Source organism: Patiria miniata, unplaced genomic scaffold, assembly GCF_015706575.1.
Source record: "Patiria miniata isolate m_02_andy unplaced genomic scaffold, ASM1570657v1 HiC_scaffold_20, whole genome shotgun sequence".
Classification (NCBI taxonomy): Eukaryota; Metazoa; Echinodermata; class Asteroidea; order Valvatida; family Asterinidae; genus Patiria; species Patiria miniata.
In genome coordinates this window covers 6,611,497-6,639,094 of record NW_024037059.1, presented here as the reverse complement: position 1 = coordinate 6,639,094, position 27,598 = coordinate 6,611,497, and the positions used below count along the sequence as shown (strand labels likewise).

At 38.7% G+C, this 27,598-nt stretch overlaps 1 protein-coding gene across 1 annotated transcript; it reads left to right on the top strand.

The window, feature by feature from the left end:
- Nucleotides 1-910: 910 nt before the first annotated feature.
- LOC119728654 (alpha-1,3-mannosyl-glycoprotein 4-beta-N-acetylglucosaminyltransferase B-like) lies at nucleotides 911-27,244 on the top strand. The gene is made up of 14 exons (XM_038200963.1): nucleotides 911-1,306; nucleotides 3,677-3,877; nucleotides 4,432-4,578; nucleotides 13,245-13,378; nucleotides 14,478-14,524; nucleotides 15,055-15,168; nucleotides 18,463-18,538; nucleotides 21,354-21,468; nucleotides 21,911-22,041; nucleotides 23,033-23,140; nucleotides 24,039-24,235; nucleotides 24,536-24,702; nucleotides 24,960-25,072; nucleotides 26,272-27,244. The coding sequence occupies exons 1-14, from the start codon at nucleotides 1,222-1,224 to the stop codon at nucleotides 26,299-26,301; spliced, it is 1,665 nt and encodes a 554-aa protein (XP_038056891.1). The 5' UTR covers nucleotides 911-1,221; the 3' UTR covers nucleotides 26,302-27,244.
- Nucleotides 27,245-27,598: the final 354 nt, after the last annotated feature.

Below are 27,598 nucleotides of genomic sequence, written 5' to 3'. Positions count from 1 at the left end.
CGTGTGAGTGTTCAGTTAAAAAATATGATGTCATTTCAGCATATTATTAATACAATTATTCATTTCGTTGATGGAGTAATTCAGTGTGCTCTAATGACCAATGTGCCAAAAATGAAATGGCAATTTACTTACAATCATTTTTGGGAGGAGAAGGGATTTAAAAAAAATAAGGGAAAAGGAAATGGGGGGTTCTTGAATTTCGAAAATGCATAATAAGAAAGTGTATATCAAGAAAGTGTGGAAAAGCTGTTTGGAGGGTAACTCTTCATCGTTCAGGGTTTTTTTTAAGATTGTTTTGGAGGAGCGCTTGAACTCCCTCCTGTAAGAAAAATTTCACTAAACAATCCATTTTCCAAAGTAAACAAAGTGAAAGCACAATGCGCGTTTACCCGTCTGACAGTAAACGCGCCGCCATTGTTCAGCCGCGCATTCGTGCACAAACACGGCGCGATGTCCTATCCAGTCTGTGTATATGGAGATCAATGGTCCCAACTATAGTTTACATTGATGTACGACGACTATAAAACATTCCCTTACAGCTCTGTTACATACTGTCCGACTTTACTTGGGACCTTTGACATTAGCTATGGGTGGGGCCCATCTATACTAGTTGGCCGGCCATGGCAATCTTTGAATTTTGCAAAATGTTGCTGGACAATCAACCCAGCAGCTGGACAACTCATCCAACTAGGCAGTACCACGTGACCGGCCAACCTTGCGGCATGCATGCACGACGAATACACGGTGCCAGCGCCGCGGAACATTTAATCCAACAAGATCTATCAAGCATGAAGCATCCGGTGCAACTCCAGTCCTAACTATAGTTGGGCCGACCCAACTGCCGCACTATAGTTGGGACAGTCCCAACTATAGTTGGGACCGATGCGATAGTTGGGGCGTGACATAATCGTTGCATTGTACGTCGTCCATTCGATTATTATCATCGCACGGTCGATACACAACGACAAAACATGAGGACTGTTCCGTTTACATGGTTAATGACGGCCAGTCGGTCGTGTAAAGTCACACTCTGGTCATGGTGAAGTGTCAGGATTACATATTTTGATGGTATTCTTTGTCCAAGATCGGCGTGACTTTGTGTTGGTTACAGGAGAGTCCGGCCAGTGCTAGCCTACGTCAGGCCGGCTGGATCGCCCGCAGGGGTCACCGACTGTCTGGCCGGAGGTACGGCTCTTGTAGAGCGCTCAGACGGGGGGACTCATGGGCCCAAGAACGCGGAAATTCTGGCTTGTCTTCTGCTCTGTTTTTGCTACGTTTTCTTTCTTTGCTGTGCTTAACCGTACAGGTGAGTTAGTAATACTAACACTGGTAGGGTATTTTTCTTTCCCTAATTTTGTAATTTAGTCTTCATTTGTCACTTAAGTTAAGGTTGTAGTTGTACTATAAACGAAACGGTTGTAACTATCATGACATAGGATTTCTGTAGCTTATTATTATATTATGTATGATGTACCAGTACTAGGATTAGAATAAGTAGTCCCAAAGACGGGGGCATTTCTCACCATGTTCACCCTTTTAGTATTACAGTACACGCATACACTTCCTCCATGGTATATCCTATGTATGGTGTAACGTTATTCCAGGAAATGAAGTTAAGGCATACGCCTACATGTATAACCGGGCCAGTACATGGGATGGCCATGACAGAAAGATCGTACTGTTCATAGTCTGGACAGCATTGAGATGCATGTGAAATGTGAAATTCACAGCCAATAAAATATTTAATAAAAACAAGTAAGTATGTGCTGCATTGTATTGTTTGGTACAATGTACGTAACACAAAAATCATTGGGTTGGCTACCTATTCGCGAGTATTGTTAACATTCTTGTAATAAAATATTAAGACTTCATTTAATGGTCAGGAGGGCCTATATTGTGAAAGAAAAATATTGTTACAAAAAAGTTGTCAAAGAAAACATATAAATAAATTCAAAATAAAAGAAAATCGTGGTGCAGCTACAGTGATAGCTGACAAGTTGACAACATTCTCTTTTATTATTCCTGTATTGTCATTATAAGATCTATTTTCCGTAACATTGTGTCATGAGTTTTGTTTTGAAGTTTTTTTCTCCAAAGGGAGGAAGGATTTTTTGTTCAGTCCACATTCGTTACATTTTCAGAATATGATTATTCACGCATCCATGGGTACATATTGTCATGTGAAAAAGGCTGACACTCTGTTTGTTTTACGCTTTTAGTTTCAACCAAGCTTTTGAAGTTTGCTGAGTTTCACTTGCCCATTGAAAAGTCTCCAAAATATTTTCTCCTTTGAACCATCACAATCCAGGGTATCTAATAGGCTCTAAAACTGTTAATTTTTGATCAAATAAATTCTTAAAATAAATGTTTTCAGTTTAAAAAAAATTACATTATCAAATTCATGCCTTTGTTTGCGTAAAATTGATGTTTATTAGTTATAAAGAAAATCCACTCTACCTATCAAAATTGCTTGAAACCTCTTCAAATGTTAATTTTTGAGGCAGACAGGCTAGAGGGATGCGACTTACTCCCATTTTCTGAAATTTAGTATGTCCCGATGGTTAAATATTAATAATAATAATAAATAAATTGCAAAGAAAGAGTGACAAGACATGCTTTGTTACATTTCATGTATCCCCTCGTGAATCCATAAAACCATACAGAGCCTGGATGGTTCAGGGCAGTAGAGGGAGTAACGCTATTAACAGGCGGGGTAGTTTGGGGGCTTTGGGCTATAATTTGTCATTAGAGTAGTATGTAGAGTAGAGATTAGATAAATGACTACTTTTATGTGACACGCCAACTGGTGTAATTATATGAACATTGAACAAGTACATGACATTTTCCATAGTGTTGTACCTCGCCCTGTTTCAATGATAGTTCATATACAGTGAATGTATGTTGGACAAATATTAAGCTTAAATGTCTTTTATTATATATATTTTTTGAACAGAAATACTGAATAGTATTATGGTGTCAGTTGTGCACCTCTCAATGATACCAACTTGGTTCAGTGAATTTCAGAGCATGATTACACAAAGTATGATTTCAGAAATTATACAAAACTTCAAACATTCTTGTTCGTCTTGTAATCCATTGAACTGATTTTGTGTTCTTTTCACATTGTTTTTTTGACCATAATGCCTTCGTAGTTTTTGTTAATGTTAGGAAGGCTCATGAATCCTTCAAAAAGGTGCACTTTAAACAAATAGCATAGTCTTTGTACATTACATCAAATAAAATTAGTGGACTAGCAGAACAGCCCTAAATCTATCAGAAAACTGTTTAAAAAAGGCAACATAGTAATGGAGCAACAAGATACAGTGGTTACAGTATACATACATGCACGTGTACATATTCAATTCATGTCTTTGTACATGTACTTGTGTCTTTAAGCAAGATACTTTACAATAATTGGTGCCATTATTTCAGGGTGTTTGACAAGTCCCATGAATGGAACATTTGTTAATTCATTGTCGATTACAGCCAAGAGATGTCATTTGTTGAAAACAGATCTACGGTCTCGGGCAGGCTATCTTCTGTAAATAGTGTAAACGTACACGTTTACATTTAATTCATTGTTGATTACAGCCCAGGCAATTTATCATTTGGACGAGTGTATTCAAATTCACCTAGCAGCATATACAAGTAATTTCCTTCTGTTGTCATTTGACAGATGATAATGATGTGTATGAGTACACTGCCAAGCTACAGGAGCTGCAGGTACGTATACGCAACACAGAGCTGCAGAGTGACACGCGGAAAGCCGAAGTCAGGCACCTCCAAAGAGAAATCCAGAAGATACGAGAGGAAGTAGCACGAGGGAACATCTCCAACCAGTTCTTACAGTCTGAGGCAAGCCACGAGACTTTAGCAAGTAAGAATAGACATTTTGGGATCACTTCAACAAAACTGTGTAACTGACTCGAAAGTTTTTAGGTTGAATTTGTGAAGTCGACATTAGTTATTCAACCAAAAATGGCCATGGTCTTGTCGGCAGGGCCCCGCTTCAGGCAGCTTCTATTCTAAACCGAATCAAACTCAAATAATTTACTTTCACACTCAGATAAACCAAATCAAGCAGAAATTATCCATGATAAGATACTTTAATATTCTAAAGGATTGGCCAACGATGCACTATGGAAAAAGTGGTGTAATTCATTCAAAGTTATAATTGCGAGATAATTACCGTCTGTTTCGGCTCAGGAAATTATCAGCATTCCAGACTCCAACCAGTCTTGAACATAGTGTTTAACACCTCCCAAACACACATTTATTCCCTTATTATGGGTATAGCAAGTTATGCAAAAGTATCATGTATGTTGTCAAATAGTCAAACCTGTCATTAATTTGCCACCTCACTGATTACTTTACGTTGCGTGAAGGTTGTTGCTAATTTTGCCATAATTACACTTTATTTTCCCCCGGCAGAACTCCGCTCGCAGCTTTTACAAGGGCAGAACGATGGCAATTGGAGTATGATGCACTTGCCGTCAATTCTTCAGTACATGCCTCATTTAATTGGCAAGCCGGACAGTCTCCAGCCCGCGTTCCATCTATCCAAAGGTGTCACACAAGGTGATTGCACTTTTCTCTTGCTTTATTAAATGTATACCCCTGCTGATTGTTGACGTTGAGCCATTGATGATATCTACATGCATGTATATCATACTTTGAGTGTCCCGTTGGTTACAACAATGTTCCATATGGGTTACAGAGAGTGCTGTGCTTACAAATTGGGGCCCAATTTCATTACTCTGCTTACTGTTAGTAAAAAATGCATGCATACTGTAGCAGAAAATTCCGTGCTTACGCTAAGCGTATTTCACAGGTTAGCAAGGAATTTTGGCTTCTGCGCATGCGTATATCCCGTAACTAAGGATTCTGTGCTTACAGGGTTAGCACAGAATTTTTCTGCTAATGCGGTTAGCACAAAATGGTAATCATAAGCATGGAATTCTGTGGTGAGCAGAGCCTAGAAATTGGGCCCAGATCAGCCCAATGAGTAGACTGGTTCCTATCCAATATTATGGATTCTAAAAGGGGGAAGGAACCAGTCTACCATGCGAGAACTGAATTATTGACTGGCCACAAGTGCATGTGTTACTCAAAATTTGTTAAATAAAAGACCCCCCCCCCCCCGAGCTCCTAGGCAGAATTCTGAATTCCAGTATTATGCAACAATGGAAATCTCCAGTCTTTGTGTGCACAAGCAGTGTGTCAATATGCATTAAGATTTACACACCTTTGTTCACATTTAGTCATTTTCAAATAAACCACGAAGGGAAACTGACTAGGTGCTTTACAGTAAGTTGAACAAGGAAATTGACTGGAGCAGCCAGGGTATGAACCAGAGACCCTCGGATTACCAACTGAGCTATCCATTTCCCGTGCAAGGTCGGTCATCCAGAGATTACTGGTTCAAACACCACTGCAGTCAATTTTGTTTTGTTCAACTTTAAAAAAAATTAAGTTTGAGTAGTTGACACAACTCCTCTGGTAAATGTCAAGTAGATAATACAATTCTGAAAAGAAAAAAAAACTAAGTTGGTTGCGCAAATCCAACTTTGTATCCACAATATTATACAATGTACATTATGGGAAAGCCAACACCTGGAATTTGGCCTGTGACTGATGGCTTTTTTAATATTGATGAGGATTCTCGTACTGAATGCAGTGTGATACCAAATGTTACTATCGATAGACAGATGATTAACTAGTCAACAATATATGCAGTAAGTCAACCGTGAAGTTGATAACCAGCCACATCAAGGCACACGCTTGAATGCACACTGCATTGTGAATGCCATTTATTGGCACCCTTGGTGCTTTATTGGCTCCTTATCAGGGAGCAGTTGCTGCACAGTCTTCCTAGCGTGGCTGGGGTCACAAGCTCACTATTTATGTAGCATCTGCAAAATTTTCAAGTTTTGTGACAGATAGCAGTCAAACATTATTCATGATGATCTCTTGTCTTTTCTTGTATCGAAGAGGCCATTCCATTGATACTTACATGTAATGTCTGTGATGGAGCCTTTTAAGAATTCAGTGACTAAACCTGCAAATGTATTTTTCACATCTTAATACATCCATAATCTTTTAATGGTCCTGGAGATCACAGACCAAGAGTGTTCCAATCATTTCTCTGAATCATTAATTAGATATCAAGGTTAACTGGCTCTGTCACGGACATTGCACTTCCTTTCATAACGCTGGAGTTGCCCGTAGAGGATGTAATAAATCGAAGTGAAATATTAACCGATTCCATCTCTCTTTTTAACTGTATTTTTTTTTCTTCGTACATATTGCTGCCACCTCGAGTGGCCTTTGGGTTTGTAGTTGGAGAATTTCCTTTACTAGAAATGTTGATTGTCCACAATGGACAATACTACTGGCTTTTCTGCAAAGTTTTGAATTTTTGAAGGAAGTCCTAACAATTAATTTTATTCCTAAATAATGCAAACCACTGTTAAGAAAAATTTAAAATTGAACCAAGGAATACTTCTGTAAGTAAAACAAATTCATAAAAATTAATTGATGACGCCATCATGACGTCATTCCATATTATGCATACTATTCACATAATGTACATGTACATGTAACAACCAAATTTTAAGATGATCGAATACATTGCCTTATATGTGCGTTAAAAGAACTGTACATTATCCACTTTTAAGATGACATCACGTGACCCACGATGACGTTATCATGATGTCAGAGTAATATGCAGGAGTTCAGTACAGGGTCTCAGTCTGTGCAAAGTTTCATTAAGTTAGTGAAGTCTGTTTAAATTCAGTGACCCCGAAAATGAAACATGTACAAAGAAGAAGGAACAAAAAGCCAAAAAAACAAAAACAATGGCTTTTCCGCAATGCAATGGGATCAGAAGAAAAACAATGGCTTTTCTGCACATTGCAGAAAAGCTAAAAAGAGAAGAAACTTACTGACAATTTACATAAGCTACAGAATGATGGCATGGTATGCTGTTCAGATTGAAACACATGCACCAAAGGCAATGTTTTTGGTTTTGTTTGTTTATTTGTTTTTTCTTCCATGATATTCATAAATACCTGAGAAAGTTTACCCATTCTTGTAAGTTGAGAGCCCGTCACATTGGTGGTTTAAACTGACATTTAAAACACTGCTGCGTTCTGCGCCACATTGCGCCGTAAGCGCCACGCACGTGCCAATCTCCATATAAGGAGATTTTTTAGTAATGCGCGCAAGGCAAATGCCATACATGGCCAGACGGGTGTTTCACAAAACATGAAGTAAAATTGTTGAACAAAATCATTGGAATTTTGTCAATCTTTGACTTACATTGTATTTTGACTTTTTGATCGAAAAGGTATATTGTATGAATGGGAATAAATATGTGCAATAAACAAATGTATACGTTTAAAACTAGTTAGGGGCCTGGTTTCGGATAATGGCCCGAGCGTATGGGGTTTTTTTTGGGGGGGGGGGAGGGGGTAATTGAAATTATACTCTGAAATTGCCTTCATTTTCATTTTTCATAAAGAAGGTGACTTTAAGTGTATGAAACATCACACCTGCACACCTACAAAATGTATGTGTACAAACATGTCGCACTTATGCTGGTACATGCATCCACAGTAGCTAAAATACTGATACTCCAGTCATCAATGTCTTTGCCATCTACGTCTTGTACATATCTAGTAATTAGAGGCAAGGTCACCAAGGCCAGTTTTCATTTGGTTCCATGGTCATCTTATTACAGATTTGTACCAGTAAATTTCCATCCTAATGAAGCATGAAGCATGGCCATATTGATTCAATCAGAATCTGCAGGGACGATTTGATTGTGAAAACATTTGTGTATGAAAATGCTCGAGGTTATACACATGTATGCACTGTAATTCACCAGTTCAACGACGCCCAACAGTGTGCAGTTTCATATTGACTGTGGTTACTCTTTGCAGTAAACAAAAGACTGGTTTTCTGTTATGTGCAGTAAATATCTAGGCTTCTTGTCTTCATCTTACTCATCTTACTGTCGCTGTTGGTTTCAGCAAGCTACCCTACATGTGCACAAGTATTGAAATTAGTCATTGCATTCACAAATGTTATGTGTTTCACCACAGCGCACTTTTTGTATTCCCAACTATCTTACAGTCTTAACCACTGCCAAATTTTGAAATCTCTCTCAGTGATTAAATAAGTTGGTCATTCCATAAATTTGGGGATTGCGCATTAGAATAGAATTTAATATGTTCGTTATAGCCAAGTGTTCGTTATAATGGATGGTGTTCGTTAAAGCGACGTTGTACTGTAGAAGGCATCTAGTGAGTGTTAAGAGATAGGGTATCCCGCGATGTGTCATGCCATATTGGCAATTCTAATTTGGCCACACTGCTTGCATATTCCCATTAGACTGTGCCGTCAAGCGATGATTGTTATTTATTGCAGTGAGGACCATTTGTAATTCCTAATTTTCGATAGGCACTCAAGTGAAACCCGCGCTCCTTATATCGACCCTTGATAAGACAACATCAATTATTCAGTCGCCTCCTCATACTTGGCCAAGTCCATTGGCGGGTTCGACACCTGGATGGGCGACACAAGTTTCGGAATCATCACCCTTCTGTTTGCATTGCTGAAAGAAGGAATTGCGCGCCGGATGGAAGGAGAAGAAAAGGTGGTAAAGTTGCCGGTGATATAGCGTCTTTATGATTAATTGCTCTAGCACTAACCTGGCTGTATTGGCATACCCATCTGCACATGTGTCTCCGCAGTACATGCAAATATCCAATGTTTAGTTTTGTCTGTATGGTCATTATTTGAAATCTTGTTAATATTTTTGGCTCTGTATAGCTCTTCATTCTGGTCAGTCAACAGAATAATGAGGGGCTGCTTGATTGCAAAACCACTCAGTTTCGCTCTCGCTCACTTTTATAGTAAATTTCAGCATTGGTCTTTGGAGTGTTTCATGTAATGATGAAGCACCTGGCAAGCATCAATACTGGTGGATATGTGTGCTTTATAAATTAATACATATTGCTGGTAGTTTCCCAACTTGAAAGGGAAACATTTCCATCTCTGATAATTAAGCATTCTTTTCATGCATGGCAAGACAACTTTGAAATAAATGTCAGATACATGTAAAGTTAATTTAAAACCATTCATGTTCAAAGTACATGTATGTGTACATTTATAGGCTACATGTGTACAGTATACATGTACATAACCCAACAAGACTTTGTTTAAAGCTATAGTCCATCATTTGCAGCTATCCGAAAAGTACTGGCGTAATTATTGTTGAAAAACAAACTTGGTTGAAAGATAGTAAGGGAACTAAACTCCCTGTGAAATTATTCCTTCTGGGAAGCTGTCAATTTGAAGTAATCAACGAAAGAAGGCATTTCCAACGGTGATTCTTAAGAAGCACCGTAGGAAAATTTAAATTAGTAGTTCGTTTTGTTATTCAGCGCAGTGCGCACAAGTATTGGAACGACGCACACGCGCGCGCGGTTGTTATAATTCGTCGGATCAGTGCGCTACGTCGCGTATGGCTGCAATTCAAAACAATTCAAAACATGATTCAGTAACTTTTGATTTGAAATTGAGATCTTAGAATGCTGTTTTTCTCGATATGTACAGCTGAAGCTTAGCTGAAACTTCATCAGGTTAGTTGTTCAGTATCCTTCATTAGATTTTGAACCCTTTTGTTGCTTCAAACGAACAAAATGATGGAGTATACCTTTAATGACGTGCCCAGCTTACATGTACGGGTATCCACACTCCTCCACACTGATATTCTCTGTGGAGATGCAACATATTAATTTCCCCAAACCTCTGGGACAAGCTGATATTGAAATATTATTTCTGGAACTTACAAATGTCCAAACTCGATACAAGCTCCAGGCGACCCATATAAGTATCGTATGGCAGTGGCTCAAATTTCAGCATTTGAATTGTCCAGAGTATAATATTGAGAAATGAAAACCTTGCACAAGTTTCAAAGTCTGTATGTCGTTTCCCGGGCATCACATCTGGCAGTGTTCGCCAATTCCGGTAGTACTCATCAACAGATCCTGCTGATAAATATTCATTCTTTTTCTGTGTGTGAATGCCTTGCATTCTTTAGTCAATCAATCATCATCTGATTCAGATAAATGCGTTAAAAGAAAACACAGATTGCTCTACTACTTTTCTCAACTCAAGATTGACTAAGGAAATGGAATTTAAACCACTCTCATACATACACCCAGTGGGATTACCGCCAGGTTCAAGCAACTTCACACAGACAAACTGAGGAATATTTCTGTCAATTTTTTTTCTTTTCTACGTTGTTCAGGTTTGTATTGGAATTGTTTGCAGTGTGTACATGTACATGTACATAGAGACAGACTTCAGAAAACTGGCATAGGGTGTTCCCACAAGACAATAGATATATTTTTTATTGGTCAGATATTAAATGTGTAGGTGTACATGGATGTGTACCATTATGTAAAGGTTGCAGAAAATTCAGGGCATTGTACACGTATTCGCCCAGATAAAGAGAGGCTCCGTTTCTGTTGTATGAATGTTGGTGACAGAATGATTATATCGAGTTTGAAATGAAATTGATGGCACACTTAACGGTTGATTGTGCACGTTCGGCATGAATGCGACAGGCTTTTGTAGTGTGATTCGTCAGTCTTCAGTGTCATGGTTAATTGATCATTTATGAGTTTCTGTTAGCGTTTGCTACATGGCTGGTTCCGGCACGGACTGATCGAATCCCCCTGTGAGGTTGCTGAGTTGTACTCATTATAGTGGGACTTGGGAGCGTCGTTGATGTCGTTTCCAGTCTTGCCATGCTGAGGACGATCCGAGATTACTGAGTCACGATTCCAATTTAGATTTTGACGTCAAGAAGGCTGTGAAATTAATCAAAACAATGAAATTAAGGATGCATTAAAGTACAAACATATGAAAGTAGGACATAAATTACTCTTTTTAACCCTAACTCCCTACTGTCTTTTACTAAGTACTGGACCAAGTCCACCAAAATCCATCAATCTCACTACCTCCAATGCATGCTTTAGGCCTCCAGGCCCAAGTCCATGCATCATACGTAAACTATCAATATTTAGTCAGACCAGGCCTGCTTGATTGACCAAGTCCCCCAAAATCCAGCAAAATTGATTGATTTTGATGCAGTTGGGGAGGTTAGGGTTAATATTTCATTGTGCCGGATGGAGTCTTAATATATTTTGAACTGGAACTAAATTTCAGTTTTAGAAGCTTCAACAGTTGATAAAAATGTGCAAAGCTAAAGATGTTCGAAGTGCATTCATTACTATTACTTGTGAATCGAGGGAAATACAAGTACAGTCAAATCAGTTAACACGTACTGTGTACACAGGTCCATATTTTGATACAGTTGTTGTTTTGTCCTCTCATTGACCCTCAATAGCGTCCATGGTCTGCACCTATACAGTGAATATGTATACTACATGTATACATGTGTGCTTTTGTTTTGTCCGTTAGTTTGCATTTAAATTCAATACATCCATTATGTCAGTTTGTCTATGTGTGAGAAGCACACATTTGAACATAATAAGTCTGCAGCATTAAGAAGACTTTTTATCTGTTAATGGTGTTGGATTCTATTGGGAAAGGTTCAGATTTTGGAATTCAGATCAAAATTCACTTTTCCTTGAAATCTTTCTTAAGACATGTGTGACTTAAGAAGAACTTTATCTTGAATGAAAGCATAATCTAGATCATTTTCATTTCTGGGTGTATACATGTACATGTACGTACACATTCTTTTAGTGGATGTGATATAGTTTCATCCAGTTTTCATCATAGCCAGCTGTACAGTCATAGAATTGTCATACCACCTGCTTGCACATTTGTGACCGGCTCTATAAAAAAGGGTATTAAGTCGCCCTTAGCATTATTGTGTAATGGCCTGCTCAACATTGAGAGGGTGAAAATTTTGTCAAAATGTGATTTTCATTTTATGTCATGAATGGCATATTTAATACCTACAGTTTTAGGTTTCATTCACAGAAATGTTGATTTTGATAACAAAGTGGAAAAAACAACCATTTTATGGGCATCATTCTAATGTTCTACAACAAAGCCCGCTATTTCAAAGCCTGTTTTCTCAGTTGTGCAATTTGAACTCTGAGGAAGTAATTAATATGCAAATACATCATATCTCCAGAACAGGAGGGGCTATGGCGCTCTAGTATATACCAAATAAAAGCTTACGTTGTGGGCTTTCTAACCATGTATATAACTCCATTTCACTTTTTTGCAACATAATACCCTTTTTTGTGGAGCCGGTCACATTTAATGTCATTACCTGCTCATCCCAACTGGCACGTCCAACATTATTCATATGATTCCCCTACATGTTAACGGTACATTGTATTTAGTTTCCAGCTGCATTCAAAAGATTGACTCTGTTAATCCTATCACAGTAACAGCTATGCAGCACCATTTATTGATTTATCATGAGGTTACTTGTGTTGTAAGTCCCAAGCAAGTTATAACTTCGTGGGAAGATGAAATACCTAGTCAGTAACTATGTACATGTAGCCTTCCCTCCAGTCACAAGTTCTACTGAACTCTGAAAAGGAAGGTTTTTTTATTCTGTGGGAGGATGTTCTGAAAAGTGATCAGAGTTTTACCCATTATATTTGACACCTCATATCTCTAAAAACACATAGTTACTGTAGTACAAACAGTGTATGGACATGCTCGCTGTTGTCCTAATTTACTGATAAAGAAAAGCTATGCGCAATGTACATATTGAATATTACATGTTAATGTACATTGACAGAATTTGTTGTACAATATACTATCACATACTCAGTTATGTTAAAAGCCTAACCCCCTAGTAGTTCCCCAAGACTACCCTGCTAAATCCAACAGAGTCCGACAGTTACTCATATGAGTTTCCTGCTCAATCCAACTTTCCCACACAATCCAACTTGCCAAGTTGTTGGGTGCCTGAACATATAAAATGACTGGCATGCTCAATCCAACAGAATCCAACTGTTCCTCATTTTTCTGATGTGTGCTGGATCCAAATATAGAAAAAAAAAGATAGCATCAACTTTTAGTGGCAAACAGATGTTTGTGTCTAGAAACCTGGCTATTATATTGATTTTTTCTTATTGCTATTCAGAAAGCTTAAAGCCATTATTGTCGCGTGTATTGATATTACCACGCATGATTTGCGATGACAAATTGTCCTTTTAATTTGACCTTTTATTGTGCAGTTTCCATGGTGATTGGTGTGCCGACCATCAAGCGAGATGTGGAGAGCTATTTGATGGAGACACTGTCCTCGCTGGTCGCAGGCTTGTCGCCGGAGGAGAAAATAGACTGTTTAATTGTGGTCTTAATTGCAGAGGTATGGACATGTAGAAACAGCCATGGCCAGGGTAGACCTGGATCCAATTGACTGATTCATTAAAGTCCCACCACTATGCATACAGGCAACAAGTGGGCCTGTCTCAAGCAGAAAAGCATTTCCAGACTCGCGTGTTGCATGCATACATGTGCATGTCTGTTGGATTTTTCTGCACGCATGTGGGACATTAATCAACCATTATGATTGGTCCAAACATCGTGGGGCGGATATTTCATAGAGAAGCTGGGAGCAAGCTAGGGCGAGGACCATTAGCCGACTAGTGGTTGTTTCGTAACGTAACTCACGCCTGCGCACAGATAGCAGTAGACATCCCAGTTCAGAGATACAGCTAATTAAATGAAAGGACTTGAATTCAAACCTTGGCCACTTTTCAGATTATCTGGTTTCTAACGAAAGGCATTCACATACCAAGAAGGTGTGTGAATGCCTTTCATTAGATACCAGATCATCTGAAAAGTGGCTCAAACAGATTTTGACAGTCTTTACAAGCTTTGCCGTAACTTTTTAAACAAAATGTCAAAATCACACAAAGCAAAAATCCTTTCAAGGGCAAAGAAACACTCTATCATCTCATGGTGTTTTATTTTTACAAGCAAAACCGATTCTGTTGCCTCAGAAAAAAAAAAGTTTGACTGCTACAATTTTTTTGGGGAGACACGCTGAATGTTTAACTTTTGAATCACCTGGCCATAAAAGCTAAGGTCGGGTTACTCTTTCATCATGATTTTTTTTTACAGTTGAAGTGCATTCTCTCATCTCGTTAAATTAAAGTGATTCTTAAGTCAAGCACAAGTCATGGAGTCCCTAGTCACTTGACAAGCTATTCAAATGAACTGTGACAATTGCATTCTCTTGTTGTTATCCATGACCTGTTAGCTTATGACCTGACTTATGATTTGACATATGACTTGTGATTAACTTGTGACACACTTGACTGCAAGTCTGTGACTGTATGCTCACCTTATGACCCACCCAGTCCATCAACGCGGTAATCAGTTGTCTTTCGCTTTCCTCAAGCGATTTTGTAGGAATAATTTCCTACCTTACGATGTATACTGCCACCTCTTCTTCTTTTCAGGTGGATATAGACTTTGTACGGAAGCAAGCTTCTCTTATTCAAAGCAAGTAAGTTGGAAACTAAATAACCATGAACAGTGTTTATGTCCTTTGAAACTAACAAAAGAAAGGCATGTCATGTCAGCCATGAAACTGTGCAGCAATTAAAATATGTCATCAATTTTTTTGTTCTAGGGAAAACAAAAGGAAGGGTTGCACATCAATAACAAAAAGAAAAGGGAAGAGTGCCCAATACTTTTTCGCCTAGTATAGAATTATTTCTACTTCCTTTTATTTTAGTGGAGCCGTTGATTTTATGCATTCGCTGGTTCAATGTGTTCTTCGATTTAAATAGTCTCTGATGCAACTTCCAAATCTTTTATTAACTTGATTCAAATTTAATGGCAAATTGAAACCGGTTCCGGAAGTTCTGAATAGAAGCAGGACACACCCACATGTTTGGCATTAATTCAATTGAGATGGGTAAACACATATGTTAATTTCATATGATATAAGTACACACGTAGGAGAGCTTTGCAAACAACTACACCTGTTTTATTATTTTGATAACGTAGCACGGTTGCATACTTTTGTTTCAGTTTCCAGCCCGAGTTGGATTCTGGACTCCTTGAGGTTATCTCGCCCCGACCTGATTACTACCCTGACCTGAATGCCGTCCGGGAAACGTTTGGGGACACTCAGGATAGAGTCAAGTAAGTATAGCAGTGGAGGATCTATAGGGGGGATTAGGGTGTTTAAACCCCTCTCCCCCCCCCCCCCCTAGGCTGTAAAAAAGGGAAAATCATACAGAAAAACATAGCAAATACCTGCGAAATACTCCTCTTGGCAGCCAATCCCCCTCTTGATCCAAACTTTGTCCCCCCTGTATAGAAACATGATACCTGTAAATATGCTCCAAGAACTTGTTTTTTTTCTGTAGTACTTCATTTTTTTGGGTCTGTTCATGTGTCTGATACATGGAGCTATATTGAATGACTAAAGCACTCATTCCCCATGCCCTCAATGCTATCGGATGTGTTCTGGGTGCAGACATTTTGAATGAATGTGCATGATTGTAGAACATATTGAAATAAGATGGAATGGAATTCCACGTGTGAGCTCAACAAATGTGGCAGCATAGGCAAAGTCTGAACAGAATACATCATTATATACACATGTATAAAAATCATTGGAAGTGCGTATGCACACCTGTGCATTTGCACCGAGCCTTGAAATGAAATGCTCATTGACTACATGTGCATGTGGGTTTTGGGCGTATTGGCTTCACTTAAACATACATTTCAAAAACAAATGCAGATATGCAAATAGCTGTTGAAAAGCCATACAAATTATTGACCACACCATAGGTTTGTACACAGACATGGATGCACCCAGCAGGCTACATTGTGTACAGTGAGGTAGCTCTCTAGTAACTGAATACAGCTCTACAGTCTGAAATTACTCTGAGTCGCCCATAAGCAGACTGCAGGACTACCCTACATTAACCCCTCTTGACCCTGCTGGCCCTACTTGTATTGCCTGTCAGCACCCCCTTCATGTCAACAACTTAACCTAGACACAGGATCATTAGTTCCAATTGATTGTTCTTTATGAATCATTTCTTTCCACATACTGGAGCAAGTTTGTCTAAAGATGTCCTGTCAATTTTTTAGAGAATGTTGACAAACTCAACTGCCTTCATCCTCTTATCTGCAAAACAATGTCAAGTTTTTCACCTTCAAACTTAATTAATTTCTGAAGTTGATGATCCTTCTCGCCAGTTAACAGAATGAGGATTATGTTTCTGGTGGAGTTTCTCAAATTTCAGGGGGAAAAATAATTTCACCCAACTTTTAGGGGATGCAATAATACTTTGTTCTGAAAGTTAAAAAACAATTTAGCATACATCCTATAGCCCTCAGAAAACGTCAGAGCAAACACATTTTTTAAATGTTATGGTGAAAAGCCATCAAATGATGTCACATCCTGGTTCCTGTCACAGATTTCCTTTTTGATATACTCCAGTGTTCAGAGAAAAGAAAAATGTGTTGAATGATTTGAAAACAAATGTAGGATGGTCAGAGAGCAGCGGCCGATTTTAGGAAACTTTGCGCAATGGCATAACTCCACTTACGCTACATTTTATTGCACAAGATGCGCAACATTCAGACTGTGTAATTGTTCAGTTATGACACATTTCACGAAAATTGTAAAGTGCGTAAGTCTGTGACTGTGCACAGTGCGTAAGTCTGTGACTTTCACATTACATTTTTGTGTAACATATGCAGTCATTTTATGTGGTGTACATTATGGCTTAGCGATTGAACACTCACAGCTTTGTTTTTGAAGTATATGAATTACCGTTTTATCTGTGACAAAACTGTTAGAGATGCTGCACAAACTTGTTTCCAAAATGGCGGGCAGAGGTAATTCAACGACTGTGTCCTGATCGCACAGAAATCATACAGAAACAGATGTCATAAAAGCTGTTACTATCCTCATCCAATATGTTTGAATTATTTACAACGTTGCGCAGCTACGCCACGTTTCGTGAAATCGATTGAAAGTTTATTGCGCAGCTATGCAACAAATTTGTTGCGTAAAACCCACCCATGGCATAAGCTACACACTTTTTTATGAAATCGGCTACAGGGCCAAAGGCATTGGATTCCATTCTATGTCATTTGAAATTCAGTGATTTCAATGCCTGCTTGTTTACCATGTTGCATAATGCTCCTAGCTAACATACAGTATGCTAATCCTTTGTCACTCTGTAGCACATCAAATACTTTTTCTCAGTGTCGTTTGTTCAATTTAAACCCTCAGCCTTTATTTTTAAACCAGCCTATGTGGCAATGCTTCAGTACAGGCTTTCTGACACCATCATCTCGCGTACCCGTGTTGAAAGAAACATTGGTCCACCTTAATTGGAATCGGGTCCCTTGGGAACGGGTAGGCAAGGCATACCCTTCACACTTACAACGTGTGTACACGGGTGGGCTGTAGATGTGGGATTCTCTACCCATGGATGTAGAACCCCTCAACCCTGGTCCTGACCAGAGTTGGATGTTACCTGTGAAGTACGCCATACCTGTGTAAAAAGCCACGTTGGATTCTTGATAGTGTGAAAGAGGTTCCGGAAATCTCTGGAGTCTGTAAACAGTGTGAAAGGCCCTTATGTCTTTCAGTACTTTTGGCATACATTCCGGTAGATCAACATCACGCACTGAGTACATAGACTTTTTCTTTTGATGGTATTGCGTACATTTACCTTTGTGCTATACATATGTTGCTTTCTGACCTCATGTTGAACAGACAACAGACTTATATTATGTCTACAAAGTTTGAAGTTTGAAAAGAGCTTTGCCTTTGGCAGTATAATATACTGGTAGAACCAGTAGTGCACAAGCAGCCACTTCAGCCAAACAGCTGCCGCTGGATCAAACAGTCGTCAGAATACATGAATATTTTGATCTTTAGTCACAGTGACGTGATTGGATATATTATCTTGATTCGTGACCCAATGCAACAAATTGAGTCTGAAGTTGCCGGAGCTGCCTTGGTTATGCACACAAGCCCGCAACTATGAAATCATGCCCAATTGCAATTAATTGGATTTGTCAACGTTTTTCTCTGTAATGTATATTGAAATGAAGAGCAGAATATACTCTCTGCACTAGTGTTAATAAATCTGAACACGGATCTACATGTACATGCATACTAAGCTCATTTGCCCGGTATATTTTCATTTTAAATGTCATGCTCTGTAGGGAAGTTATGTCACAATGGCTGACCATTAAAAATAGACCTCAAAATAATTGTTAAGAGTCAGAGTTTGAAAGAACAATATTTTCAAAGCATTTGAAAAGATATATAAAGTATGATTTGTATACCATCATATTGTCACTTTGGCCTGTTTTATTCTATCATATTGCCATTTTTGCCTGTTGGCTTTGTCTTTGTTTGAGATAATAAATGCAGTTTCACTCTTTGTTTGTTGTACCCAGATGGAGAACGAAACAGAACTTGGACTTCTCATATCTTATGATGTATTCTCAGTCTAGAGGCAAATATTATGTTCAGGTAAGGAATGGAAAAGGAGTGGATACGTAAATATTATTTATATCAGGCTTCAAAGTAGTCAAAATAAACCAGCGTATTGTTTACTTTCGGAACAAGTACCTGGATGACCATACAATATTGTTTTTGATATTGTATAGTCATCCGGGCATTTTTTGGTATCGACGTGCCTTTTGCTGGTTCCCACTGAATCAAGAGCGTAGAAACTGACAGTTGTCAATCAGTCAACAGCATAGCACGTGGTATAGGCGCAGGCAGCAGGGGATACACACTGTTATCAACAACCAAAAATGGCAGCTTCGAGTGGCGCGAGATTTGCTTCGGTAAGAATAATTCAACGAATTTGAGAAATAAAGACAGTGAAAATATCTCACAAGCAACCAAGATGACAGTAAATATTCTGCGTTAATGTGAAAGTGAGGTAGGCAGATGTCAATTATTACAAGACAATATAAAATTTGTTTCTTTCTGATCAAGTCAGCCTGACATAAATAATAATATATGACAGCTTTTTATCCTCGGGGGATATACATGTACATTGCACTCACTATAACAATACTGCCTTCGCCTTCCACTCTTGCAATATTTTTATAGCTCGTGCACTATATTCTTGTATCCACCTGAAAGCCATGCAATATTATATAATTATTTATATTATGTAATTATGGATATGTAATTAATTTAAGTCTGTCATAAGCAAAATTGGGACAAATTTACTCAAGTGATTTCTAAAAGTTATTGTGGTTCACAGACAGAAATAAGAGTAGAGTTGATGTGGCCGGTATATGTTTGTCACATTGCACTCCCATCTGGTAACTTGTCTGTGGATCGTTGATTGCTTATATCCTGGGTTTTTTTTTATATGGTTTCACAGGACAAACCAGAAATCAAATTGGAAACCATTTGTTTGGGTGTATAGGTCACAATTTGAATGGAAATGAAGTAAATTACTTTTTTGGCACTTCCGTTTCCTTGTTTTTCAACATGACTATTTATATTTATTTAATTTTAAAAAAAATAGGTTGTATAGGTCACAATCTCAAAAAATAAGGTAAAGGAAATGAATTGTATTATTTGTCTTGTATCAAACTCTGTTGGGAACAATTATATTTTGTTTCCTTGTGCAACATGGCTATTGGGAAATCAAATGTGCGACTATTCATTAGTTCAGGATTTTCTTGGGAGTTCTTGTCTGTTGATTTGCAGCAGAGTTCAAACATTCCATAACCATGCCAATTTGGAAGTGCTAATGAATCACATGTATTTATGCATAGGGACAAATTGCAACGAGAGGACGTGTATGTCCCAAGCAATGGTGTAATTCAACTGATCAGCATGTATGCATTGGGCAGTGTCTTAAAAGGAAATGCTGCATGTCTAACATTCATTAGCCTTTGAACTCCATTTGATGAAGTCCTTCAATAAACATTGTACACTCTCAGGAACCTATGCATAGTGAAGTGCCCACTTGACATTTGGCTTTGTTAAAAGTGTTGTGTGGTCATGATGGATGTCACGATTTTTGGAGACTTCATCAGGGACTTTATCCTTGGTCAACTGGCTTCCATTATCAAGCACTCAGGTGACTTAAAGCAGGCTCCTTAGAAAGAGACGTTTTCCTTTGACATAAAATGGAAATTTGTAGGGTTTAAAGTTTAATTTTGAAGGGGCTAAAAGCACTCCAAGCTTGTGGTAAATTGACCAGTACCCGGATGCACAAGTCAAACGTCATGCACACAGCCATTTGCCAACAGACAGGGCACCATGGCTAGACACTTGAACATGTATGTCACTAGAATGTTCTCCTTTACAGGACTGTAATTGAGCTTGAGTGTCCTCAATAACGGTTTGTAGAAAACAAAAACAGGAGAAAGTTATTAGTGTGTACTTGACCAGCCCACAATGAGGAACCATGACAATATCCAACTCCGTGGTTTTTTTTCCATATTTATAAACATGCAGATAAATTTTCAAATACTGTTGACTGTGGTTGTTCATTCAGCATTTATTTTACCAGGCACTTGACAATGCTACTTATTTATGTATGTATGTATTTATTTATTGGGCGGGGTGTTGACATTTTTGGGATCCATATAGTCCATTGAACAAGAAAAATCCCCTACCTTTCTCATATGTGACATTCTGCTGTATACACACAGAGAGATACCCATTGCTTTTTGTACATACACCTAAAAAGGATAAATGTCCCACTCTATTACGATGGTCAACCATGTAAACACAGTAGACACAAAAATAAAGTTACTTTACTTGAACTATGAAGTTCATGTACAAATGTATTAAGCTGATTTGCTGTCACTGTGAACCAGAAATCTCTGAAACGCTTTTGCTCCAGACAGAATGCCTGCAACATGAACAATGGCGATTACAGTTTATTTCAGACATTCGGTCAACTTTTCCAACATTTTTAACCCCCTCTTACATTTTTGCATATTTTGTTGGTCTGAAACATAAACCTGTAAAAACCACTTATAATTACATTTCAGACATTCTGTTAACCCATTCTGAAACATAACCCTATAGATCAAGAAATCTTTCATCAGGCCATGTTAAGTGTCAGACATTTCCAGGTGATTGACAGGCAAGTTTCTTGATAGGCTTACATCAAAATGACATTCAAAATGTCTCAAACGTAAGAGGGGATTAATAAATGTCAGAAACGGTGACCAAATGTCTGAAATACAGTCACCACTGTTCACATTGCAAACAGAAGCATGTGAGACATTTCTGTAAGTTCTATAAATTGAGGTGGCTCTCTTATTTAACTTGTGAATTTTTGTTTTTTGTTTTCTGTTGACAGCTTGAGGATGACCTAGTGGCGCAGGCTGGCTACTTCACAACAATGAAGACATTTGCTATGCAACAACAGAACAAGAACTGGCTTCTTCTAGAATTCTCTGCACTAGGGTTTATTGGTAAGCAAGAGGGTCTCGTTTTATTGAACTAACCAGTCTATTCCAAGGTTCTTGATTCTCAAAGAGCCAGTACGTAAAACTCTCAGATTTTCTGACAATTTGGGATATTTCCTCTCCGAAATTACTTTTCCAGAACAATTTGGACACGCTATGGACTTTATGCATACGTATCCTGTAAAGGGTTACAAAGAGAGAGTTGGGGAAGACCTGTTATTGCATGTTCAAACGTATCGCCATCGACGCTCTGAATGTGTAATCTCTCAGAGTGTAGTCATGAGTTCATGAACAATGCTGACAATTTACAATATAGATACAATATAGACCTATTGCAGATAAGCTTGGCTGCAGCTGATGCGGGATATTTCATGAAACAACTCCTTAGAACATGAAGAAGATGTCATTATAAATGCAAAGGCAATTGACGTGCTGCTTTTTTTTGCAGGTAAAATGTTCAAGACCCGTGACTTGAACATGATTGTTGAGTTCTTTCTTATGTTCCACAAGGACAAGCCCATTGACTGGTTACTGGACCATATTCTCTACGTTAAAGTTTGCAACCCAGAAAAGGACCCTGTGAGTACAATGCTGACTTCTCTCCAATTTGGTTGACTTTCCTGTTTCTCTATTTTTTAGTTGTCTTGTCTACTGAATAAACTCTTAAAAACTGATTAAAAAAAGGGATTGGGAGTTAAAAGGCATTTACAGTGTTGTTTGCCCTTGCTTTACAATTTGGAAATGGGGGGGGCAATATGTTTCACCCGTGCACTGCAACATCCTTGTTTTCTATTCAGTTCTTGTAAGCAAAGCAAGACTTTTGTATTTTGCAATGTTCTAAGTATGGACAAAACGGCTTGCTAAATTGTTTTCAAATAGTCTGGTAAAAAAACGAAAATCCTCTTCATTTCTGATTTAAGTTTATTCAGAAAGGAATATGACAGAACACTTGTATCGTGCGCCTCTTACCCCTCGTGACTTGAAAAGTTTTCAAACGTTGAATGCTGTTTTGCTTTTGTTGCTTGTAGACGTCAATTTCCATTTGCTTTAGTGTGATGTATGAACAAGGTGTGCTGTGAGAATAGTTACGGCCAATTTCCCACAAGTAATTGGTTGTAATGTTATTACAACATGTGTGCATACTGAACATTTGGCATGGCATTTGTTTGCCAGTGTGCATATTTGCAGAAGGTCCCTTTGCATGCACACTAGCATAGCCAGCCAATTTGGTTGAGGATATTGGTAAACTTTAACTAAAGATGACTATTTACAGAGTTGGTACCACTTTACTTTAATCAAACATCTATATTTGTTTCACTTGCCAACATCTGTTGTAGCCTTTTTCATGGATTCTCAATTTTTAAAAAAAAATAAATGCTAATTTATGTAAGTGAATGGATTTTTGTAATTTACCAACAAATGTTTAATAAAATCCTTCTGGGGAAGATCTCTTCTCACATAAGTGATCAATTAATCACTGAATATCACAATCTGTATGAAGGGCCCGTCCCAAAAACTGAGACGTGAACCCTTACATGTAGTTTTATTTGTTATTTTGTCTGTCATGCAGAAACACTGTAGTAGAGAGAAGGCAGCTTACCGAATCCGTTACAAACCATCCCAGTTCCAGCATATAGGATTGCACTCGTCTCTCAAGGGAAAAGTACAGAAATTAAAGGTTAGTCAACATGCGTAATCAGATCTTCATATGTAGAGTAAACATGTACAACTGACAATCAGTTGATGTTGCTTTGACAGAAAAGTGAAACATCTCTTGCTGGAACTTCCTTAGAGGTCCATTCTATTCATTTGTGTATATCGGGTGCTGTGCATCCATTAGTGCCGTACACTTATAATAGTTTAGTACATCAAATTAGGTTGTGCCCTTCACCGACGTTTTGCCCTTCGACTGATCCCGTTAGCTCGGTGGTCGAGTGGTAAGACATCTGCACTAGAAAGCAGGAGGTCGTGGGTTCGAGTCCCACCCGAGTGATTTTTCCAGCTTTCACTCGGGAGGTAACACACTGAGTATACAGTGTTTAAACGTCGGTGAAGGGCAAAACCTAATTTGATTTATATCACCCGACGCAAAATTCCATCTTATAATAGTTTAGTACATGTATTTGATTATTCTAACTTGGATTCAGTCGAATATTCAAAACACGCTGGACAAGTTTTACTTGCCATCCAAGCGTCTATGATATGTGTGCTGACCATTCAGCAGGTGCCTTTTGTCTTGTCTTATGTAACCCGATGTTGCATGAGAACAACATTGCAGCTGTTGACCAATCAACAGCTTTGGCCGAATTTCTGCTCTAAATCCCGTCACAACTTCTAAAGGCGGCTCTGATTGGCTGGCACGTGGGGTCTCATAAAATGTACATGCTCGGATATATCAGTTGTGCAATGTGGCGCCATCTGCAAGTTCAAGGAAAGCTGATGGCATTTTACAACTTTTTTTATCGTCATTGTTGCCTCTCAGTGTTCTTCACAAGTGCATGTTAAACATGTAAAGAAATAATGGCCTCCAATACAAAGCCACTATCATGATCATTCCTATGTCTTCTCTTCCCAAGGACAAGGATTTTAAAAAAGGTTTCAAGCGTCAGTTTGCCCACATCAACCCCAACGCTGAGGTTTCCTCCACCATTAACCACTACATGAAGTACACATTACTCAAAGCCTACCAAGGAGAGGATATATTCTGGGGCACCACACCGTCAGCCGGCGACCTCGTAAAGTTCAAATTCGTCCCACCAATTTTAATACAAGAGTAAGTATGACTGCCACATGGAATCTTATGTCTTTGATTTGTAACGCTCTTTCCTTTCTAAGTCAAGTTCACCCTCCCAAATCATTCAAAGTTTTTGAAGTAACTTGAGTCGAGCCCGAGTCCAAATCTTGAGTTGCTGCTTGGGTTGAGTCCGAGTCTCAAGACTTATATTAATATTTTATGCAACATATTCCGGTTGAAAAGTTACTAAGTGAAATATATCCCAACTAGACCCATACCATATTTCTGTACAGTATGTATATCAGTCCAACAGCTGTTCTGTGCATTGTCTTGACACAGATTTCAATTTGTGAGCAGCAACGAACAAAACCCAGGCGACAAGTTGTACAACACAATCGTAGAAGTGCTTCCAAGCTATCAGCGCGAAAAGAAGGAGGGCATTTTAGAAGCTGATGACAGCAAGGATGGCCAGACGAACAGAACAGAAGACGGATACATTCAAGTTGGTAAGGCTTTATGGAGAGATTCCTTGTAAAATTTACTCGCTGTGCTATTTTCCAGTTTTACCCTAAAAAAAAAGAATTTATCTTTAAATATTGCTATTTTTTAGCAATACAAAAGTTGTTAAGTTTTCAATGAGAGATTGAACGAAAAAAATCAGCCCACATTTAGTTACGGAGTAATAAATTTCAATAAATATATATTTTCACAGTTACAACCAATTTCTCCTTTGTTTTTTACTTGTGACCTTGACTTCTGGCAGGCCAATTTGATGAAGGAAAAGCCATTGGGAAAGTAAATTCCAACATCGGTGAAGTGGAGGAGCTGAGACTACGTGTTATGGAGGACCTGAAGAACTGGGTCATCTTATCCAATGTGAGTTCACAATGACTTTTTTTCCTCAAGATTTACAAAATTAAGGTTGCCCCGAAAAGTTTTGGATTAATTGGTGGACCATAGCCATTTGGTTTGGACACGGCTTAGATGCTACTGAACTGGCAGAGTTTGGCAAATTAGGGTAGTTGACTTGACCTAACTAGATGTGGATTTGGTAACCTGGGTTGAAATCTACCAGACAGGGCAATATTTTTGGACACGGCTTAGATGCTACTGAACTGGCAGAGTTTGGGGAATTAGGGTAGTTGACTTGACCTAACCAGATGTGGATTTGGTAACCTGGGTTGAAATCTACCAGACAGGGCAATTTTTTTGGACACGGCTTAGATGCTACTGAACTGGTACCTGGGTTGAAATCTACCATACAGGGTTTGTGTGGGTTTGGGTCATGGACTTCGTTGAACTGGGTTTGCATGGGTTGTCCTGCATAGTCCTGGGTTGTCCTGGGTTGTCCTGGGTTATACTGTGTTGGACTGGCCAGATTTGGGTCATATCATTGACTAGTACATGGACTGTAATGGGTTGATTAGGGATGCAATCTTTATTTCATTCCAGTCTGGATACCTCTATCAAAATTAATGGTGACTATTGAGGTGACTAGTTTTGTGAAGTCCTCTTACTCCCTCCGGTTCAAAATGTGGGGCTCTGAAAATTTCAAACTGTTTTCTCTTAAAGCCCGGTTCATATTCGGTGCGAAAGCGAAAGCGAACGCGAATTTGTGACTTGCAAGTATTCGCGCTGTGAATTCGTAAAAGTTGAACATATTTCAACTCGAAAAAAGAAAAAACATGAAAGAAGTAAGACTGCTGCAAACTGCTTACTGACTGGGTGGACACCAGTATTTCCTGCCATAGTTTGCTCAGTCATCTCAAACTTCAGCTGAATTGTTTTAAAGATGTTTTCTGTATGTGAAGCACTCATTCAAAATGTGTGTTTGAAAATGCTGTGATGTTTTTTTCACGACACAAGGTTTCCAAAAAATACTTGTGAAACCTCGGACGAATTTCGCAGTGAATGCTTTGTGACGTCAAATTGGCTTCGCATTCACATTCGCGTGAAGTATGAACCGGGCTTTATACTGTAGAAAACTGATGAGTTGACATTCTCACTTGCGTGAAATAGTAAAGACCAGTAAATGCTAAAAATAACAAGGGAGTCTTGTGTTTTGTTGTTGACAGATTCACATTGTGCCTGTAGTGAAGAAGTGACCGTAGTGGCCTTACAGACACCGGATGATCGTCCAGTCTCCTCCCCAGCGGCTAAAACTCCACACCAGTATTTCCTGCCATAGTTTGCTCAGTCATCTCAAACTTCAGCTGAATTGTTTTAAAGATGTTTTCTGTATGTGAAGCACTCATTCAAAATGTGTGTTTGAAAATGCTGTGATGTTTTTTTCACGACACAAGGTTTCCAAAAAATACTTGTGAAATACAGTTTCATGTTGGAGTTTGCTAATACGCAGCTTGCTTTTGGACATAAAATATGGTAAATTGTGGCCAGTCATCTTAGCAGTCAACCAGCCTACAAGCGCTAACTGAAAGTAAATTCACGGAGCAAATTTTCATTCCATCTTCGAGTCCATCACAGGTCCGGTCACAACTAAATATCAAGTCCTTTCACAAGTAACAGGGGAAGACAGTTCATATGAATAGCTTGTGACTTGACTTGAGATGGGATAACTCATGACAGACTTGTGTGGATTTGTGATGGACTTGACTGCACCACTTGGTTGCAGCATTGGAGTAATGGCCGCCCTTACCTCATTTTGTGTAATTGTTATTTTTCCTGAACTTCCTGAACTTTGACGGCTTGGTTGAATAGTCTTGTGATGCATCCTGATAACTGCTTTTAGCCCATGGGCTGTTTGACTTGAATGTTGTGCTATTATTTGAATGCATCGAGGTTTGTGTACATTGCGCATTGAATGACGGTCAACGCATATTTGCACCTTTTTTTTCCCAGGTCATCCAGAGACTTTCTCAAAGAAGGCTTGCCCATTCCCTCTCCCCACCCCCCTTCTTGCTCACTCCCCTCCCCTTCTCCCCCTTGTCCCCTAAAAAAATAAATAATTACTTCTATAGATTCTGGACAATCCAGAAGCCTGTTGTAGAAAACTGTAATTGATGTACAGTCGACTCTCGTTAGTACAAACTCTGTTAATACAAAATTCTGGTTATAACAAACATAAAGCCATGGTCCCGACTGTGCATTTACATGTATGTGCACAATGAATGGGACTGATGTTCCTCTTAATACAAAATTCTGATATAACAAACAATTTGGCTAGGTCCGAACGAGTTTGTTATAATGAGACTCGACTGTACAGTGATCTGTAAACTTTGTACCATAATCTATGCAACGTGATGTACTGTACTGATTCATGTTTCTTTGTAACTGATTTTAAATTTTTAACCACCCCCCCTTTTTTTGTGTGCATTCTCATTAGATTTTCTTGTCGCTTTTGATTTTTTCCTCTTAACATTGCTCTTGGGATCATGTCCCCCA

What these genes read in the sequence shown, in the direction of transcription:
- LOC119728654 (XM_038200963.1), top strand. Translation starts at nt 1,222, where the DNA reads ATGGGCCCAAGAACGCGGAAATTCTGGCTTGTCTTCTGCTCTGTTTTT. An exon ending in ATCCAAAGGTGTCACACAAG is followed by an intron (nt 4,579 to 13,244) that starts GTGATTGCACTT and finishes TTTATTGTGCAG; the next exon opens with TTTCCATGGTGATTGGTGTG. An exon ending in AGACGGATACATTCAAGTTG is followed by an intron (nt 24,703 to 24,959) that starts GTAAGGCTTTAT and finishes GACTTCTGGCAG; the next exon opens with GCCAATTTGATGAAGGAAAA.